Source organism: Thamnophis sirtalis, unplaced genomic scaffold, assembly GCF_051295495.1.
Source record: "Thamnophis sirtalis isolate CommonGarterSnake01/CBP01778 unplaced genomic scaffold, rThaSir2_p1.2 scaffold_6, whole genome shotgun sequence".
NCBI classification, from domain to species: Eukaryota; Metazoa; Chordata; class Lepidosauria; order Squamata; family Natricidae; genus Thamnophis; species Thamnophis sirtalis.
The window spans coordinates 46,608,911-46,629,629 of NW_028261386.1; the positions used below are offsets into that span (position 1 = coordinate 46,608,911).

General features: G+C 36.6%; 1 protein-coding gene across 1 annotated transcript in view; it reads left to right on the forward strand.

The window, feature by feature from the left end:
- The window catches only part of KCNK2 (potassium two pore domain channel subfamily K member 2), a 71,030-nt gene that overhangs the window by 41,247 nt on the left and 9,064 nt on the right, over positions 1-20,719 (forward strand). Inside the window, exons 3-5 of the mRNA XM_087717792.1 lie at positions 3,577-3,737; positions 7,499-7,685; positions 14,957-15,096. Of these exons, the coding sequence (XP_087573918.1) occupies positions 3,577-3,737; positions 7,499-7,685; positions 14,957-15,096 (488 nt within the window). The remainder of the gene's footprint in view (positions 1-3,576; positions 3,738-7,498; positions 7,686-14,956; positions 15,097-20,719) is intronic.

Genomic DNA, 20,719 nt, shown 5'->3' on the forward strand with positions numbered 1-20,719 from the left:
AAATTTCTGTTTGCTTTTGAAATTGTGCAATTCTCTCCAGCTAACAAACACAGCTGCTTTAGCTTGGAAGGTTAATAAAATTAAACATAGATTCACAAAATGTTTGTTTTCACTTTTCTCTGGTTAAAGATATACTTCAAAGGGACATCTGTATGTTTCCCTTCTTATCACTCTCTATAACCAAGCAGTGAGACCTTGTAGTGCCAAGCCAAAACAATCAGTGAAGAAAAAAAGTGTTCCATTTCCAATACACAAACCTCCCAGCCTTCGAGTAGCTGTGTTATTGTTGCAAATTTCCTTATTTCTTTTGTATCTTTTTTGTATTTCAAGTTAGAAAAAGAGTCCAACTTTTAAATGGGTTAGAAGAACACCCACAGTAATGAAACAGAAAATTTTTAGACCATAGGTTACAGTGAATAATACAAGAAAAAATAGAAGAAGAAAACGTAATTCATTTGTTTTAAAACGCTTGCATAAATTCCATCCATGAAGATAGCATTTAAAAAGTAAGATAACCACTGTCCAAAACCATTCCAAATTTAATTCCGCTGCTTGATTCTTCTGTTCTCCAATTTAAATTAATTTTAAGTTTTTTATAGGCAGTCTCTTTTTAAAACAGTAAAAGTTCCTCACCAGCTGGAAACATTTTCTCTTTCCGTATCCTTCCATTTTGGAGCCACCCTGACTTCGTCAGCCTTGGCTGGATTTTTTTGTTACCGGCTTGAAGAACTTCTCTTGCATCGATCAGGGACTTTGCGATGTCCCTGAGGTCAGCAAGACATATTCTTCCTGTTCACCATCTGTTCGGGACGGTTTAGGTCCAGTTGGCCCACCCAGCAGCAAAAGTATTGGCTGCGGTCTTGGAGCATCGAGACCGCAAGTCTGTATCGTCGCAACATCCTCTCAGTTTTTACTTTTCAATATTTTAATTATTTTACCTGTTTTATAACTTGTAAATTGCTCAGAGTAACTTGTAGGGGAGATGAGCAGAATAAAAAATTAACAAACAAGCAAATAAAATCTCAGACAAGTGGCTGTCAAGCCTGAAGGAAAATCCATCACCTCTCAAGGTAACTGGTCCCACTTCCAACCTTTAGTTTATTTTAATGTTGCATCATATTGTTATTCTAATCATTTTCCTATTGCTGTTTTTAGCTTACTTATTAATGAAACCAGAAGGCAATGATCCCAATATCCCATTTAAAGCCCTATATCATAGATAAGACAATGGCTACATTCAGATGCAAATAGGCACTCCTTCATAGATTGTTACTTTGTGGTAGTCAAGGAGATTGGGCATCCCAGTTATGCCATCAGCTATTTTGTTAGGAAGATGCATTTCCAGCAGAGCCACCCATCCTAGCAGATAATAGAGAAGGAGCCAGACTAAATAGGATCCACTAAATAAAAAATAAATAAAAGTCCACTTCAGTATTCTGCCAAGAAAACTGAACCAGGGCAATGTCACCATAATATTAGAAGATATGCTCCCACGATCAGAAGGTCTTGAGTGAACTACTTTGGCCAGAGGCAAAAGGAAGGTTCAGTGTTGTCAAAATATACATACAGTTGGCATAAGGAATATCAGAATCATGAACCAAGATAAACCTGATGCTGTGAGAACAGCAGCAGTCAGAATAGAATGAAATGGTTGCTTCACATTGAAGCAGCATGAGATATATTGAGGACAAGAACATTAGAAAAGAAATGGAATAATCATCATTGTTAATTAAAAAAATAAACTCGGTGCTTGGATTCAACTAAAAATGATAGAAAAATTCAAGCTCATGTGACGCCAGTCTACAAATTGGTTTATGCTTCAATCTTAGATAAAGGGGAGGTGGAAGTTGAACAGTTTCATGGAAAGTTGTAGCACTGTATCATCATAAAAACAAAGAAAAACATCATATCAATTATAGGACATTGGAAGGCCATGTATGGTAATAAAATAGCATTTACAATAATGGGAAAAATTGGACTTGGTTTATGAGTTGAACCAGGAGACAAACTAATACACTTCTACAAAAATAATCCAATTTTTTTACAATAGATTCCATTTTCTAACAATTTAAAAGAATTTCAAACTTTATGAGATAGACCACACCAAATTAAGCAGACTACTGTATATACTGTGTAGCAAAAAAAATGGGATTGAACTTCATTTATCACCTATCCAGCATTTGCTGACTGAATAGGGCTAACTGCTCAGTCAGAAAATGCTGGATAGGTACTCACAGAAGTTCAAATCACAAAACCATGTTTGCAAAATTAAAGAAAGCATTTACCAAATTAGAGAAAGCAAAATAACAGTGCCAGATAACAACCTCTATATGATGATATAATGAAGGCAATTTAATTGATTTGATCAATATAGCAGCCGAAGCTAAACTAAAAGAAATGGATTATAGATTATTTCTATTCCTGATTTAAAAAGATAATGACGATATAAAAGTAAGCATAATACTAAGATCATATATGATAATTTTGTTCCAAAAGCTCTGTGATTGTCTAAAGTTTAGGGGACTGGGGGATGTTTGGAGTTTGAAGATATATTGTGAGCACTCTCACAAAATAGTTGCCAGATAAAAGACCTAGACCCAGAAGGCATACAAACCATTGGATGTAAGTTCCAATAATTTACTTTCTAAATATGCCTCTGAAATCTATCTGGAGGTGAGAAGTATTGTTGGAAATACAGGATATGTCTGAGACAGGCCTTTGCAACATGCTACTTTAATGTTCTTTTTAAAATTAAAATGCTTTATGAGTTAGGTAGAGTAGGAACCTTGTAGGATACCAAGAATATATGAAAAGTTACATTATTGACCTTGACATCTTGCTTGCATCTTAAGTCATAACATTTATATGCAATCATTTATACAACACTTTTGGGAAGGAAAATAGAATATAAGATTGAATCACCCAGTCTACATGAAGAGCCATGGTCGCACAGTGGTTAGGCTAATTCTTTTGACTGCCAGAGGTTTCGATCCTCACTGCCTCAAGGTTAACTCATCCTTCTGAGGCCAGATTGTTGGGAGCATTATGCTGACTCTGTAAATCACTTAGAGAGTGCTGTGAGGCCCGATGGGCCAGTATATAAGTCTAAGTGCTATTGGTATGTGCAATTAAAGTTGTAAGTTTTATAGTCAGTGACTATAAGTGGACAGTGGAAAAAGAGGATTTAAAATAGTGTGCTAGTGGTACCAGAACCTTTCATACAGTAGCTGCACATTATTTAATAACTCTCTCTGAGAACTTAGTATAATACTGAAAATTACTTATAAGAAAATTTTATCTTTGAAATGAATTAAATATATTTCTGAATAAATCTCTATAGAGATTGCATTTTGAAGAGAGTCTTTCCATTATTTGATTGAAGAATTCACAATGCAGTTCAATTTGAGATGAATTTAGCAATCCAATTAGTATAGAATCTCTGTATTAATCTTTTAATTAATGGGATCTGTATTCCTAAGGAACATTTTAAAAGTTTCCTTATCTGCAGTGCTAATTAGATGTGTAATTTAATGCCTTTAACTGATTTATCAACAGCTCAAGTTGTTTGTAATTTAGGATTTGGGAACATCTCACCACGTACAGAAGGTGGAAAAATATTCTGTATCATCTATGCCTTACTGGGAATCCCACTCTTTGGTTTTCTGTTGGCCGGAGTTGGAGATCAACTAGGGACCATATTTGGGAAAGGGATCGCCAGAGTAGAAGACACATTTGTTGTGAGTATGCTACATACATTGCAGATATGATATGATTGTTCCGCAAATATATTGTTCTGAAAGATGATTAATATTTTATAGATATTTGATTTTGATCATGCATTTGGGATTAAAAGTCTAGCATAAAGTAAACTTTATATAATGGTCTATTGATAAAAATTATTTCTTCCTATAAATACACCATAGAATGTTGAATTATCTTTAATTTTAAAATAAATTCAGTGTTGCATGCAAACACATGTTCTCTTTCTTATCCATCTTAGTCCTTGCCCACATTAATGCTAAAAACATTGATGAAAAAAGAGAAGAAGCATTTGATTGTTCACTTAACAACCTTTCACCTTCTTATTTAGGATTAGGAGTTGTGTGTTCATGGGTCCAAACAGACATTTAAGCCAACAAGGCCAACACTATGGGTTCATATCTGTACAAGTGATAATAATAGGAATAGAAAGATACGATTTAGACCAAAAGAAAAAAGAGAGACCTAGTATTCTCGTCAGTCTTGAATTTAATGGAGCTTTTCAACTACTTTTCAAACAAATTGAGGATCCCGAATTATATTCATTTGTCTAAACATCTAGTTTGACCTAAGTCGTCCCACTTTGGAAGCTAACCAGGGATGTATGGGAGACCCTTTCCATCATCCCTTCCTCCCAGATCCTATTCCCACCCCATCAGCCCTCATGTTAGCAAGGCTGGCATCGGTCATCATCAGGTTGGGCCAGTGTCTTGGGGCAGAGAACAGGTTCCAGGTCTCCCCAAGCAACTGAGGCACGCCCAGCACCAACAAGGGCTCAGAAAAGCTCCAGCAAGAGTGAGGCACTGGAGAATCAGCCTCAGTTGCTTCTCCATGCCATTGCCCTTACCTTCTCAGGCCAGGCAAGAAGTGACTGGAAGGGGAGGGTGAAAAGGGGGCTGCCACTGATGGGATCACCTGACAGGGAACCACAGCAGAGGTCCCACAGATCTGCATGCAGCTCTGAATCTGCAGGTTACCTATACCCGATCTAAGTTGTAGGCTAGATGGAAAAATCTGAAAACATATTCAAAAAGCAATGGGAAAATATTTCTATACTGTGCCAAGAAGATAGTAAATATATGGCTGAAGTCCAGGAGTCCTATATTCCGGAAGGCAAGCCACATTTGAAAGTGAGCTTGGAAACTGGCATGTATTTATGATGGGGTTATGTTATGGGATCCCTTTTTCTGACTGTCTGACAAGCAAAGTCAATGGGGAACCCAGACTCATTTAACAACCATGTTATTAATAGTTGCAATGATTCACTTAGCAACTATCACAAGAAAGGTGGTAAATGAGACAAAACTCATTTAACAACTGTCTTGCTTAGCAATGGCTCACTTGTGGTCATAAATCAAGTATTGTACAGGTAGTGTTGACTCCCAAGTTCTCTTCAGGCAAAATACAAACCAATGGATAGTTATTGAGCTTCCACATGACTTAGGTCCATTTGAGAGACACAGAGATTTTCATAGAGCAAACATATGATGATAAAGATCATGTGCACCACTTGGTTTTATGAGCTGTAAGGGCACAGTGGTTTGAATGCTGTATCGAAGGCTAACTCTACCCACAGCCAGGAGTTCGATCCTGATCAACTCAGCCTTCCATTCTTCGGAGGTTGGTAAAATGAGGACCCAGATTATTGGGGGCAATATGCAAATAATGCTTATATTGTAAACTGCTCAGAGAGTGCAGTAATACACTATAGAATGGTATATACCATATTTTTCAGAGTATAAGTCGCACCTTTTTCCCTCAAAAAACAGGCTGAAAATCTGAGTGCATCTTATACACTGAATGCAGCATTTTCTGCCTCCCGAAACCGCACCCCCTTCACCAAAATGGCCGTGCATAGTCTTTAGGAGTCTTGCAGAGTGCTCCTAGGGGCTGAGGAGGGCAGAAATGAGTGAAAAATTGGCCATTTTTCCCCCCAGCCCCAGGAGAACTCTATAAGCCTCCTAAAGGCTATGCATGCCTCTTTTTTTGCTCATTTCTTTGGGGGGGGTCCATCCCCAGGAGCACTCTACAAGCCTCCTAAAGGCTATTCATGCCCTCTTTTTTTGGAAAAAAAAAAACCGGACCCATTTTCATGAAAAACAGGCTGCTTTTGGGAGGTCTTCAGAGTGCAAAACCTTTTTTTTAAAAATTGCCTCTTCAAAATCTTGGTGAATCTTATACTCCAGTGAGTCTTATACTCTGAAAAATACGGTAAGTCTAAGTGCTATTATTATTGGTCCTATATCAACTATAATAATATTAAGAGATCCTAAGTATATTATGAAGGTAGCTTAAATCTATGAGACAGAATTTTGTACAGTGGGCACAATTTGATTCTCTTAATCAAGTAGAGAGTTAATGGGACTTCCCTCAAAATATTTTTTGGTAAATGTTTGCTGTATTTGAAAGAGTGTCCTGTTCCTATATTTTACAGGAACAGAACCCTTTTCCATGTCTTCCAATAGAGGCAGAAACCCCCTTCAGCTTTTTTATTTGTATTTAATATCCTATTTCAAATTTATGACATTTTCCTAAATAAACTATCAACAGTTCAATAAAACAAGTAATTGATGGACGCTTGTTAGAGATGCAGCCTAGAAGTAAGGAGAATTTTTTCTGACAGGGAGAACAGTTAATTAATGGAATAACGTGCCTCCTGGAGTTGTGGATGTTCCATCATGGGAGATTTTCAAAAACAGACTGGACAGCGATTTGACCAGGATAGTATAAGGTCATCTGCTTTGAGTAGGCGGTTGGACTAGTAGACCTCCAAGGTTCCTTCCTTACAGTACTTTATGTAACCAATACAACACTTGACATCATGAAAAAAGTATGAACATTTTGTATGACATATAATTTGGTATTTTTGTTATGATATCATTTTCTTCTTAAGAGAATTTCCTACTTTTTATTGGGAGAATCCTTCCTTTCTTGAATAACTTTATATAAAATTTGGTAATTATAACTGTGGTAGGTTAGCTTCATGCTGTGAATAGCTATTGCAGGTGGAACTATTGAAGAAAGGTAGATTATTCTTGCTATAAACAATTTGTAGTGAAATGCATCCAAATAAATATACATTTAAATGTTATTTACATCACCTATCCACCTTACACTGTTTTTCCCTTTCCCTTTCCCTTTCCTGCCTACTGCATTTGCAGAAGTTTGTTGACATGATAGATCCTGAAGTTTCTATACATGAAAAAGAATGAGAGTAAATTTGAAATTTAGCTACCCTCTGCTCCCATTTATTCACTACACATGGTTGTAATTTCATGGACAGTTATTTGGCATTGAATCCCATTGATAGCGATTACATTCTCCTAGATAAATATCCATGGGAGAAGACAAATTTCATGATAAATGCTTTATGAAGACCTACCCATTATAAACAATTCCATATATACTTGGTGGCTTTGATAGTGATTAAATATTCCTATAAACTGTATATCTGCTACAAATACTTTACAGAGAAATATTGAAAAACCTTTTTTAACCTTGTGATTTTGCAATGGCTTTAATCTATTCTGCCATCCTTTGATTATATTGTTAGAACTGTTTAGCCATCTATTTTGATTTAAAAATAGACGGGTTTAGTAGAAAGATTTATACATTTTTTAAATGCATATCTACATATACATAGGTGAAAAAATATTACTTTACTAATAATGGATTCTTTTTTCCCCTTTTTTCTTTCTCTTCTTCCATCCCCTGTGTTTATTCTTTTCTCCCATAACAGAAATGGAATGTGAGTCAGACAAAGATCCGCATAATATCAACAATAATATTCATACTGTTTGGCTGTGTTCTGTTTGTTGCTCTTCCGGCAGTCATTTTCAAGCACATAGAAGGCTGGAATACATTAGATGCAATTTATTTTGTAGTTATTACCTTAACAACAATTGGATTTGGTGATTATGTTGCAGGTAATATTTTACAAAGTTCTATATGGAAAAATAAATCATATACCTTTATTATGTACATAAATGCCTTCTCAATGTATATTGTTGCAAAAGACACTTTCTCTAAGCCCAGCCATCAATAATGATCTAGCAGTATTTTTTACAACATGCCACACTGGTGTTTCCTCTAGGTCTCCCTGTTGGAACTGAAGTAGAAACCTTTTGAATGCAACATATTTGTTCCATTCAAAGATTTATTTGTGTCCCAAACCATAAAAGTTGCTTCAAGTTTACTTCGTGTTTTATCAAACATTTCCCATGAAAAATTAGATTTCCCATTCAACCAACCAACCAACCAACCAACCAACCAACCAACCAACCAACCAACTAACTAACTAACTAACTTTAAAACGGTAAAATAAGGTACCATCAGGTTTTTAGGTGCTGTTGTATGAGATTGCCTGAATAATGATACAGGTCAATATCCAAACATTAAAAATGAGCAATGTCTTGAAAAATCCCTAAATCCTATGAGTTTTCATTGGTCTCATCCCCAAGATCTCCTAGGAGACATTGACATTCTGAAATTTCACAAAATATCATGAAACAACACTGAAATTTCATAGTAGTTTTTACATTCAATATGCAGATGTTATCTGGAAATTTCATGGGTGTTTGTGGGCCCTCTCTTGCAGCTGGAAACTAAGCTAAATGGCTTTACTTGATTCTGTTAAATATTCATGTGAGAAGAAATTAGGATCTCTATAAAATTTGTGTTTTATAAGAGTGTATCACATCTGCATGGTAGTGTAATACTTGTAAATACCACTCTGCTTAGATAGATCCATACTATGCATAGTATGGATCTATCTACATTGCTTCTTCAGTTTTCCTACTTACTGTATTCAATTGATGATTCTTACCTCCAGAAATTATCTTATTTATGCAGATTTATTTTCATGCTGCTACTACATATTATATAAGATGGCACATAATCAATCAATTTGCAAAAGAGAATGTTGTTGCACTATAAGCTAGTTACAGCAAAGAAAGAAAGGAGATAAGCTTGAGAATCAGGCTGATATTCATGCCTTATCATTAATATATATATGGAATATATCATAAAAGCCAATATTTGTATGTATGGATATAGTGTGCTGTTATATTTTATTCATATTTGGATATAATAGATGCTTAGTTTGTAAGATGAAAATGGCATCACTAACATATTTTTTTCTAGCCTAAATGTTTTACTTTTTCCTATGTATAAAGGTGTCAGATATACACTGGGTTCCATATCTATTTTTAAAAGTTCAGTGACTTATGAACTCATGCATTAATATGTATTATAGGGAAATGGACTTGCTTTAAAACGTGTCTTTTTCAGAGATAGAACGTTTTTGTCTTATTTTTATGCACTAAAATGTATATCCTGGTTATGTTTATGGTAAGAACAGTATGTACCAAAGGCCACTTAACTGAAACTGGAACACCAAGTACATTAGTAGTCTCTATCATTATACATTAATATAATGATTTGTCCTGTAGCTCTCACTGTTTTATAATTTTCGTTACTATAAAGAAAATCACAGTTATTAGTAGAGATTCTCTGCATCTGTGCTATTAAATGTTTTCTGTGCCTTGCCATCTTTTGAAATAGAAGGATGGATGGATGGATGGATGGATGGATGGGAGGGAAGAAGGAAAGAAGGAAGGAAATAGAATTCAAAAAGAATGTGTTCCTAAGTACAGAAGGTAGGACAGGCTAAATGGAAGAAGATGGGACTTGGAGTCCAACATGCTTAGAGATGGTTTCTCACAGGGAGGTTGCTCCTCTACTTGCTCATATCTCCAGGCAGGACAAACCTGTTCTTAATTTCTAGCCTAGGTTATTGACAGGGATCTTTCCTGCTGTCTCTTCACCCTTCTAAACCAACTAACAGGTTGCTTCCTGTTGCTCACCTTATCCAGAAAAGAAATGCTCTATCTTAGAAAAGATTAATTATCATGAACCTGACAGAATTATCTAGACAATACCACTGAGGTAAAAATAATAACTCACAAGTCTGTATTTCAAATTCCCTAGTGCTTTAAAAAGAGAAAGGAAGAAAATAGACAATATTTAGCCTTCAATCTTCTGTGTAATTAAAAACATCAGCAACATTTTAAGTACATTAGAGTGACAAAAGTCTCAGCAATTTTTAATGTGTGAGTGAGAGAAAAATAAATTATAACTTGGATTGCTGGTGTATATATCCTGTCTTTTCATGGAAGAAAGAAACATTCAATGCATGGATAAAGGGAGAAAGTGTCAGGCTGACCCAAGCTAGGTCCCTAGGAAAGAAAGTCCCTCGATTCCATTTGAAGTGATAAGCTCTTTTACTAAGGATTAGTGGTTGCAGAAGAAGCAGGCTAGAATTAATGTTCTCTCACAAAGAGTTACAGATTTTCCCTTTCTCCCAAGCCCTCCTCCCTTGACTGGTTTGTCTTCATCCAATGGTGTGCCTTATAGGTGTTTTGGGAACCGCTCAGATGTTTAGAGCCACTTGGTGCAGTTCACATTCCTTTTCCAGCCTCTGCGGCCTTGAAGAATAGAACAAGCTGGCTCTTACACCTCTGGTTTCTGTCAGCCCTGTCAGCCCTTCCCTGTGGTTCATTTCTACCCTCTACATGCCTCTTCCCCCCACCCCCCCAGCCACCTAGCAAGTTATGGCAGATGATAGAAAGTACAAGAAAATACGAATCTGAATTAACTCAAATAAAAAGTTTTATCTACCATATCTCTATGATAGGTTTCTGAATTTCAGTCTCTGTTCCCTAGATGAACAGAAGTGTGAAGTGGAAATCAATGTTTAATTTAACTGATCTTTGAATCTGGTGCCCGGCTGGAAAATAGTACAATCACCTCTAAATATAGGATCAGGTTGCCAAGCAGGCTTTGGCTACTGTTGGTAGCAGACTAAATGTTTTGTTTGCATTTCCAAGATCTTATTTGAAAGTCTGATGCATTCTGTTTATAATACTTCTGCCTTATTTATTTATTTATTGCAGCATTTATGCCCTGCCAGATTTAAATACACCAATAATTAGAGTCAGTAGGCTACTTCTTAGGTTTAATATGTTGGTGCTGATAATCGGATTGCCCACTGGCTGAGGACTAGAGCAGTGGCCTGGAATATTAAGAGGAAGTTTCACTAATTCACTGGAATGAATGAAATTGCTTAACTTGTAATTGAAAGTACTATTAAACATGCATGAAAGCTTTTATCTCATGTTGCCATGAAATGCCAAAGATACAGGTAGTCCTCGTCTTATGTCCTTAGGTGCTGGTCGCTACCTATAAAGCCCTACATGGCATCGGACCTGGGTACCTGAGAGACCGCCTTCGCCGATTACTTCCCATAGACCGATTAGATCTCACAGGTTAGGTCTCCTCCGGATTCCATCCGCCAGCTAATGTCGGCTGGCGACCCCCCGGGGGAGAGCCTTCTCTGTTGCAGCTCCAGCCCTCTGGAATGATCTCCCCATCGAGATCCGGACCCTTACTACCCTCCTGGCCTTCCGCAAAGCCACCAAGTCCTGGCTGCTCCAGCAGGCCGGGGGGCTTGTGAAACATCCAGCCCCACGGAAATTGTGAATGTTGCGGTTTTTGTTTTTAAAGTGTTGTCTTTGTCTAGTTTTCCCCTTCCCTTATCTATTGTGAGCTGCCCGGAGTCCTTCGAGAGTGGGCGGCATACAAGACAAATAAATACAAATACAAATACAAATTAGTGGAACCTGCCCATTATGATTGTCAGTCATGGTGATTGCAAAGTGGATCATCATGGGTCTTAAGACCGTTTTCTGCGGTGGTCATTAAGCAAACCTATAAGGAAAAATCCATAAGAACTTTGGAACTGGCTTAGAACTGTGAATACCTTTTAGTGGTCCATCTTAACTCTGAACAGTCACTAAGCAACCAGTCATAATTTGAGGAGTACCTGTATTTTGTGCTTCAATCATTGGACTCAGTGGCTTAATACTAGATGACATAGTAGGGATATGCAGAAACAGGCATCAATCATAAATTCAATGCAGAAAATAATCAATTTTATATTTTAGTAATAGTTTGCTAGTGTTACTTAGATAGCAAAAGTTTCAGGATGCAAGGAAAGAAAAAAGATAAACAAATTACAATAAATTTAAAACATAGTAGACTTGAGTACATTGTGAATTAAACACTAAATTTCTAAAATGCTTAGTGGGAAACTAGAATGCTAAAGAGCGAGAGTAAATGATTACTAAAGAGGGAGTCAACGTGGTCTCCAAATCATCTGAAGGTAGGACAAGAAACGGATGGAAACTAATCAAGGAGAGAAGCAATTTAGAATTAAGGAGAAACTTCCTGACAATTAGAACAATTAATCAGTGGAACGACTTGCTTCCAGAAGTTGTGAATGCTCCAACACTGGAAATTTTTAAGAAGATGTTGGATAATCCTTATCTGAAGTGGTATATGGTTTCCTGCCTGAGCAGGGGGTTGGACTAGAAGACCTCCAAGGTCCCTTCCAACTCTGTTATTCTGTTATTAAAGAAGAAACAGAAACCTTCCTTCTTTCAACCTTAATAATTTCAGAGAAAAAGACACTGAGCTGGAAGAATAAATGATTTATGTTCAATGCAGGAGCTGAGTTCTCTTGGCCCCTTCTTAGATGAGGCCTCTCAATGATAAGAGGGCTCAGATGTTAAGCTCCAACTCTATGCTGCAGAAATTGAGGAAAACCAGGAAAAAGGGATGACCACACAGTCCCTTCTTCTAGTAGCAAGCCTGAGTTACCAAGGGTACCAACCTCACCTCTTCAGGCAACTCACAGTACTCCCTTCCACACAGCATCATATTCCATTGCCTACCCCCAAAAAACTATCTTGTACAGATCACATTCGAGCTGTGTCACACCATGCATTTCAGCAGCTAGCTATTGTAGTCCTACAATACAATGCATGGTCAGAATTGTTGAATACTCTAAACAACAGGAAGCCTGTTGTGCTTGCAGGCCCAAAAATATTTATCTCCTGCCATCACCTTATTTATGCCATGGTCTGTAGTGCAGATGGGATTCTTATCTACTATATTTAAGGAAATTCTACCATAATTTATCACAGTAAGCAAGCAACTCAGTAGACAGAAGGGTTATACCTATTATAGGTTCCAAATATTGTGCCAAATATGATGATAGAAAGTTTAATCACAGTTGGAATGTAACTGGTTCCCGTGCTGTGGAAGGACAGTACTTTCTGAATTCTTTTCTGTGTCCTGAGCAGCATATAAAATAGCTTTCTGTTTATCTAAGGCAATGTTTCTCAACCTGAGCAATTTTAAAATGTGTGGCCTTTGACTTCAAATGCACTCATCTTAAAGTAAATGTAGAGAAACACTGATCCATGGAATGAAGATGATGGTCACAGGGAGTTGGAAGAAACCTTAGAAGTCTTTTCATCAATGCCCTATACCATTTCAGACAAATAGTTGTCCAGGCTCTTCTATAAAGCCTCCAGTGATGGAGCATCCACAACTTCTGGAGGTAAGTTGTTCACTGGTTAACTGTTCTCAGTGTTAGGAAATTTCTTCTTAGTTAGTTCTTTTCTTGATTAGTTTCCATCCATTGTTGTATTGCCTTCTGGTGCTTTGGGAAATAAGTAGACCCCATTTTCTTTGTGGCAACCTCTCAAATATTGGACCACTGCTTTCATATCGCCATTAGTCCTTCTTTTCACTGGACTAGCCATACCTAATTCCTGCAACCATTCATCATACGTTTTAGCCTCCAGGTCCCTAATCATCTTTGTTGCTCTCCTCTGCACTCTTTCCAGAGTCTCAATTATTCGTCTTCAGTAATTTTATACTTCTTCTTCAATATTTTATTAGTTTTCAATACAGTAAAATATTAAATATAAAAGAAAAAATTTGAAACAAAAAGATTAAAAATGAGAAAAAGGAAAGTAAAAAAGAAAGCACACCCAGAAATATGTCTTCCATCCTTCTTTCTATTGAGTAATTTCCATCTTAACACTTTTCCCTTCCTCTTTAACTCTCTTAATCCTCAAATCCATAAATCATAAAATTATGATGATGATACCATCCTTTTTCTTGCTTTTATCTCTTAATTGTATCTCTGTCCATTGATCATTTGATGATTCGTGGAATTTTATTCACTCTACTTTTAGTAGACTATATTTAATATTTAGATAGGAAAACTATCCACTGCATCCTTCCCTAACTACAGTATTCACATGCTCTTAGAGCTAAGAAAAAGCAATCAACATTTAATTGATACAGCTTTTAGTTTTCTCCCAAGAAATGTAGGCATTAAAATCAGTAAAAGCAACATAAAGTACAAGCAGTGGCTTGTATATGTCTAAAACTAATGGCTGAGTACAATCCTTTGGCATATTTTGTCTTTCCTCTCTAAAGCCCTTCTCTCATCAATGGGAATCATTTCCACAAGAAACAACTCTATCAACCTTTAGTTTGAAGGCCTATTGTAAATCTTACTATGTTAACCAGTTTGTTTTGCTAATAACTTTCTGGCAGCTCTTCCTTCCTTTCTTAAAATTTGGCAGAATTACTGTTAATTCCCAGTCTTTGAGGAGTTTGTCAATACAAGTACATAAGTAAAATAAAAATGGAAGGTTTGGAAAGAGGAAGGTTGCTGTGTTCCTATGTTGCTTCTAGAACTGGTAGTTGGAGCTGGCTGATTGGAGGGATTGGGAAAATCCACAGCTCTCCTTTTATCAGTGTCATTAGTTTTTGGCACTGCTGGTTTGCTAGGTGGTTGTGTGAATGAAGTTGATAGGGGAAAATGGGTAAAAACATGGACTGTTAATATGACTTAGGAGGTTGGTTTTCTGTGAACATTAAAAATAGGAGTTATGACCATGCTGTTGTAGAAGGAGAAGTAATTTGATCTGATTCTTCTGACTAAGACTTTACCAATTTAATGGAGAAAATGTTCAGTTTCAAAGCAGAAGCAGATACTTCTGAAAAGGAGAACACACATTCATGGTATACCAAATCACAGTTTAGTATTATGTTCAAAAACCTATTTGATTTAAGAACAAGTTATCTTTACCACTGAAATTGTATTAAAGTTCTAAACTGCTTGGAATATAATTTTATGTTAATTTAATATTGGGTTGACTTTAGTCTTACCTGTGTTGTTCTGTGAAGTTAATAACTTTTAATAAATAGTAAATAAGTATAAATAACAGGTAACAGGTATCCAATACAAATCTATATTTATTTGATTTCTTTTTAGGGGGATCAGATATTGAATATTTTGACTTTTACAAACCAGTTGTGTGGTTCTGGATTCTGGTGGGTCTTGCATATTTTGCTGCTGTCTTGAGCATGATTGGTGATTGGCTAAGAGTTATATCCAAAAAGACCAAGGAAGAGGTAAGGATCTCCCAAGGAATTTGCAAAGATGTTATTAATACTGTAACATTTTAATGACTTTTGCCCTTGCTATTCTCATAAATAGCCTAGATTGGATATTTATATTTCATCAGTATTATTTGTATCAGTATTTATTATTATTATTGATTCAGTTTTTTACCTCACTGCAATCCAACAAACAATGAGTAGCTTACCAGTAGAATAAACAAAAATACCAAAGTTTAAAAAAATGAAAATCCATAAAACCCAAACAAAGAGAATCATGACCCAAATGGCATTTGGAAAGGTTGGATGTTCAACTTCTTCTGAAAGGTGTCCAAGGTAAGTGTGGACCTAACCTCAACCAGAGATCATTCTGGCACTGCCACTGAAAAACAATATGCCCAATTGTCTGACCTCCCTCCAATCCTGCAAAAGTGAGGAACAATCATCTATTTCTTTTGCCACAATTGTAATTGACTTCTGTTCCATAGATATGGTCCTGAAGGTAACTGAGCCTCAAGCCATAAAAAGCTTTATGGATTAACACCAGCACTTTAAATATCACTTTGGCAGCATCCTCAGAGCAGTCTGGGTTCATGATGTATATCTGGGTATCATCTCAAATAGCTAAATGGCATCTCCCATTGGCTTTATATAGAGAGAGGGAGAAAATTGATTCCTGAAGTACAGTACAAAGGAAGAACCACTGTGTATTTCTCCTCCCCTATCACTACTAACTGGAACCATGGTGGTGCAGTGGTTAGAGTGCAGTACTGTAGGCTACTTCTGCTGCCTGCTGGCTGCCTGTAATGTGGCAGTTCAAATCCCACCAGGCTCAAGGTTGACTCAGCCATCCATTCTTCCAAGTTGGGTAAAATGAGAACCCAAATTGTTGTGGGCAATAAGCTACTCTGTAAAACTGCTTAGGGCTGTAAAGCATTGTAAAAAGGTATTTAAGTGCTATTGCTATCTACCAAGATAGGAGTAGAACTATTTCTACCATTGTCTAACTCTCCAGACAGTCAGGATGATACCAAGATTTATGAGAAGTTGTACAAGACTAGAATAGACATAACACCTCATCATGCCAAAAGTCATCAGTCAGAGCAACCGATGATGTCTAGTATGAGTCCAGATAATTCTTATGTCTAGAGTACTTTGTAGTTGATTGTGAACCATCTTCAGTTTTTAAAAAAAGACCAGATACTAAAGAAGACTGTGACCTCTTTTAAGGATATCAGTATCATCCCCTGGTCAAGGAACAATTAATAATCTCTTGGATCTAGGAAACAACTTCCCTCCAGCTATCCAAAGTTCCTGCCAGCAGGTAACTGAGGGTATCCTAGAGAGCACCATTTACTCAGAGTAACCAGCCAAAAATAACCCTAGGTTATATCCCAATCATCACACACTGCCCATGTGGAATCCAGATAGAAGTGAATCTGAGTGGCTGTACAGAAAAGAACATAAACTTTTTTTGGTCATTTTATACTCTGTAAAATAAACAAAACAAAATTATCCTCTAACATCAATAACCATTGGCAACCATTTGTGGGTGAACTATATAATATTACAAAATGTTGATATTTTTAGAGAAATAAATTTATTTTGGTTGCTTAACAGCAAATGTAAATAAAAGTTATCAGTGTGCCCCAGAAATTTAAATAAAAGAGGATAATCAATGTCCCAGTAGAGCTGACAAAAGAATACAAAAGAATATGGGCTGTGGTTTCTACAGCATCAAGTTACAGAGACAATTTATTTGTTTATTAAACTGATTTATTCAGCCACCCATCTCACAAACAAGTGACTCTAAATGGCATACAACAAATTTAACAAATTTGTTAGCAAATACATTAAAAAGTATAAAAATTAAACAAAAAAAAAAGAATAATAGATGAAGGAATGTTAAAAATAATAAAACCATCTCACTAATCAACTTGTCCCTGGTGAGGTTTCATGTGGGGTTTTCCTATATTTCCCTTCCAAAGCAGCTGTGGGGAGAGTATTAGTTCTGTTCTGTATAGAACATGTTACTTCAATACAGATGCATTATTTTAGTAGTTCATCAGACAAGTCGTGCACTGTTGGTGAAGGATGTAGTCTCACAATGATCTCCATTCATTTGTTCTTTTTTTTAAATCTTCCTTCCTGGTGTGGTCCCATAGTCTGGGAATTAAATTGTGCACTGTTTTTTTTTTTAAAAAAAACCCTATTTTCTATACTTTCTAATATGAAACTTTGGGCCCTACCAGGAACAGGGGTTTATTTTATTTATTTGTACCCCACCTTTAGTATTTTTATGAATAACTCAAGGCAGCGAACATGTTCAACATCTGTACCTCCTATTTTTTTGCACAACAACATTGTGAGGTGGTCTGGATTGAGACAGAATGACTGGCCCAAAATCAATCATCTGGCTTTCATCTGCTGCTTTCATCATGCTGAGAGAGGGGTCTAGCATCTTTTTCTGTAAAAGTATTTAAAAAAAATCTGTATAAATACCTTGATCACATTTGGAACTCTCTGGACTGATCAGTGAACTCTGCACCCTGCAATAATATTACATATTCAGAAACAGTTGTAAAGGTGAAGTCCTTGACCTGTGAAAATCAAAAACTTTAAAATTTGATCAAGACAATGGCTTGGCAAAATGTGTTATGAGTGGCAAAATCATTTTCTCTGTACCCTGAGCTCATACCTCCAGATCAGGGAGTTTCACATAGCAAATGAATTCCTCAAAATCTTTGGTTACCACTTACTTGGCATGTATTGAATAGGAAAATTATCAAAACTTATGATTTAGGGTGTGTTTAAATATCGGAAGCACTTGAATGTTTCATTACCTTGAAAACTAGTTTTGTTTGCAATCCATATACTTCATTCTGTAGTTCATTTTGTAATATTGTGAAGTAATTAGCCCAGGAATTGATCTATGGGTTCAACTGAAAGCCCGCCACTAGTTTTAATTCATGTAAATTATATATATTTTAAATACTAGCCTGGGTAGTATTTGAGTGAATCTTCTACAGTTCTAGATATAGAGAGCATGTGATAGACATCAGTATTGCGTTATAGTTAAATAGTATTAAATGTTTTTTGAATAAATAGCTAAAATATGTAATTGTACAGATGGAAATAAGTCATTTCAACAAGCATGCTATTTCTGTAAAGTGCACAGCTTGTTTTTGCTTTATTTATGGAAGAACACGTACATATATCAATTGTAAAATCACAGTTGCTATTAATCTAACTCACAAATCAGTATTTTGATTAATTATGAAAGAGATTTCCATTCCAGATAATAATTATAGAGTTAGTGGTTGACAGTAGTTTCTTCCTCCTCCTCTCTCTCATTCTCTCTCCCTCCCTCCTCCCTCCCTCCCTCTTCCTTCCTTCCCCGCACTTTCTCTCTCCCTCTCTCTCTCTTTCGGCAGGTAATTCTTAGACAATAATTGTACTATACTTGAACTGTATAAGAGAAATGCTCTCCCGAGGTACTATTTTGCCAACTGATATGTTTTGCAGGCTATTTTAAGAAAAACTAAAAGACATTTTCAATCTTATAATAAAAATACTGACACATACTCCATTTGGATTGCAGTATTGATTTATATGGATCTTTCAAAGTTGTTCAGAAATTTCAATGGGTCCAGAATGTCCTAGCCAAATTATTGACTGGTTCAGCAATTAAATGACTCCATTCATTGCCTATCTTCCTTTTGAAAAAATAAAAAATGCTATTATAATTTGTAAAGCATCTATATGCCTTAAAATAAAAATGTTATTCTTCCTTATCAGCCTGCTCAGACTTTAAGATGTTGAAAAGGTCTTTTTATTTTGATTATCACCACCATCAAAGATATATCCAGAGGCAATGCAAGACATTCTCAATTACTTTTTCTAGGCTTTGGAACTTTCTGTCAAGAGAGATCAAGCTTCTCTTTTGTCATCCTTCTATTAGGAAGGAGAAGTGGATTTTTTTAAATCTAGGGTAGTCTTTGGTGTAGAGGTTTTGGATTGGTGGCAAGAGGTTACCACTTGTTTTATTGATTGATTTTTTATTTTTTTAATGGTGTTTCATTATTTTGATATCTTTCATTTTTATTATCACAAGCAGTGCAGATATAAGTCACTATAATCAGTGAGAATTTTCCAGTTGATTTCATAGAGAGATAAATTTCACAAAAGGGTTGACTAATTCTATTGGGAGAGGAAAAGGAAGCCAAGAAATATCAAGTGCATCTTGTTATTAATATCACTTCTGGGCACCTATTTTACTACTAAATCCACCTTCACAGAGATTTGAAAAATAGAGTTACAAAAATATTTAAGGGATGTCAGACTAATCTCCAATGGCACCCCTGATATCCGATTTTGACAATGACTATTTTAATCTGATTCACGTAAAGGTTTCCTGGTTCACTCATTTCTGACTCTAGGGTGTGGTGCTCATCTCCATTTCTTATCCAAGGAAGTCATGTGGCCAACATGGCTATACACCAAAGATGCACAGAATGCTGTTACCTTTCCACCATAATGGTACCAATTTATCTATTCACATTTTCAAGCTTATGAACTGCTAAGTGGACAAGCAAGGAGCTGGGGCAAGTAATGTCAGTGTTGCCTGACACTTGAGTCTCAAACCCAGGCTGTCAGCTTTCCAGTTGATAAGCTCAGCATCAGAAAAATCAGCTAGGGTCAAATTCATGACTAAGGGGGAGATAGGTTGTATTTGAATACAAATTTTTCCAAAGCTAGTAACTACTGCAACTATACTATTAAAATGTGTTGTCTTGACCTTTAACTGGGCAAAATGGTGCATCATAAAACAATAATTTGGAACCAAGGTACCTCAAATAATCTAGCTTAATGAATTGCCCAGTATTTGGGACCAATGTCTCCCTAGGGCAGGAGTGTCAAACTCAATTTCATTGAGGGCTACATCAGGGGTTGTGTTTGACCTTGGGGGACCAGGGCATGGCCAGCTCGACGTCCCTCGTGTTGGGGACACACATGGGGGCCCGAATGCTCTGCCAGTGAAAACAGACTCCCAAGCTCCTTTTTTGACTGGGACAGCCTCCTGCAACCCTTTTCCAGTGAAAATGGAGCTTGGGAGTGCTGCCCATGGTTCTTGTGAGCTCCATTTTTGGCTACGACAGTCTCCTGAAACCCTCTGCCAGTGAAAGTGGAGCTCAGGAGGGTTACATGCAGTCCTCCCGAGCTCTGTTTTTGCTGGCAGAGGCACTGCAGGTTGATCATTTGCTGTTTCCAGGGTGGTCCCATGGGTCAGATCTAAGAACCTACGGGCCGGATCTGACCCGCAGGACTTGCGTTTGACACCCCTGCCCTAGGGAATGAAAGTTTAGAAAGTTGTAACTGATTGAGTGGTACTAGCTCTTGCTGGACTGCTGATCTGCTTTTTTGCCCACCTGTGGTAATAACACAACAAAGTACAGGTTATCTAGTTATCTGTTAAACCCTTGTGCTTGCTTGGAATGGGCTTGAAAGGAGAAAGACATTGTAAGATTTTTGCTGTGATATAAAAAAAAGGTAAAAGACAAAATAACTTTTTCATTGTGTTTAAATAGTCTATGAAACTTATTTAAAAGTTAAAAAAACAAGCAAACAAACCTCATTC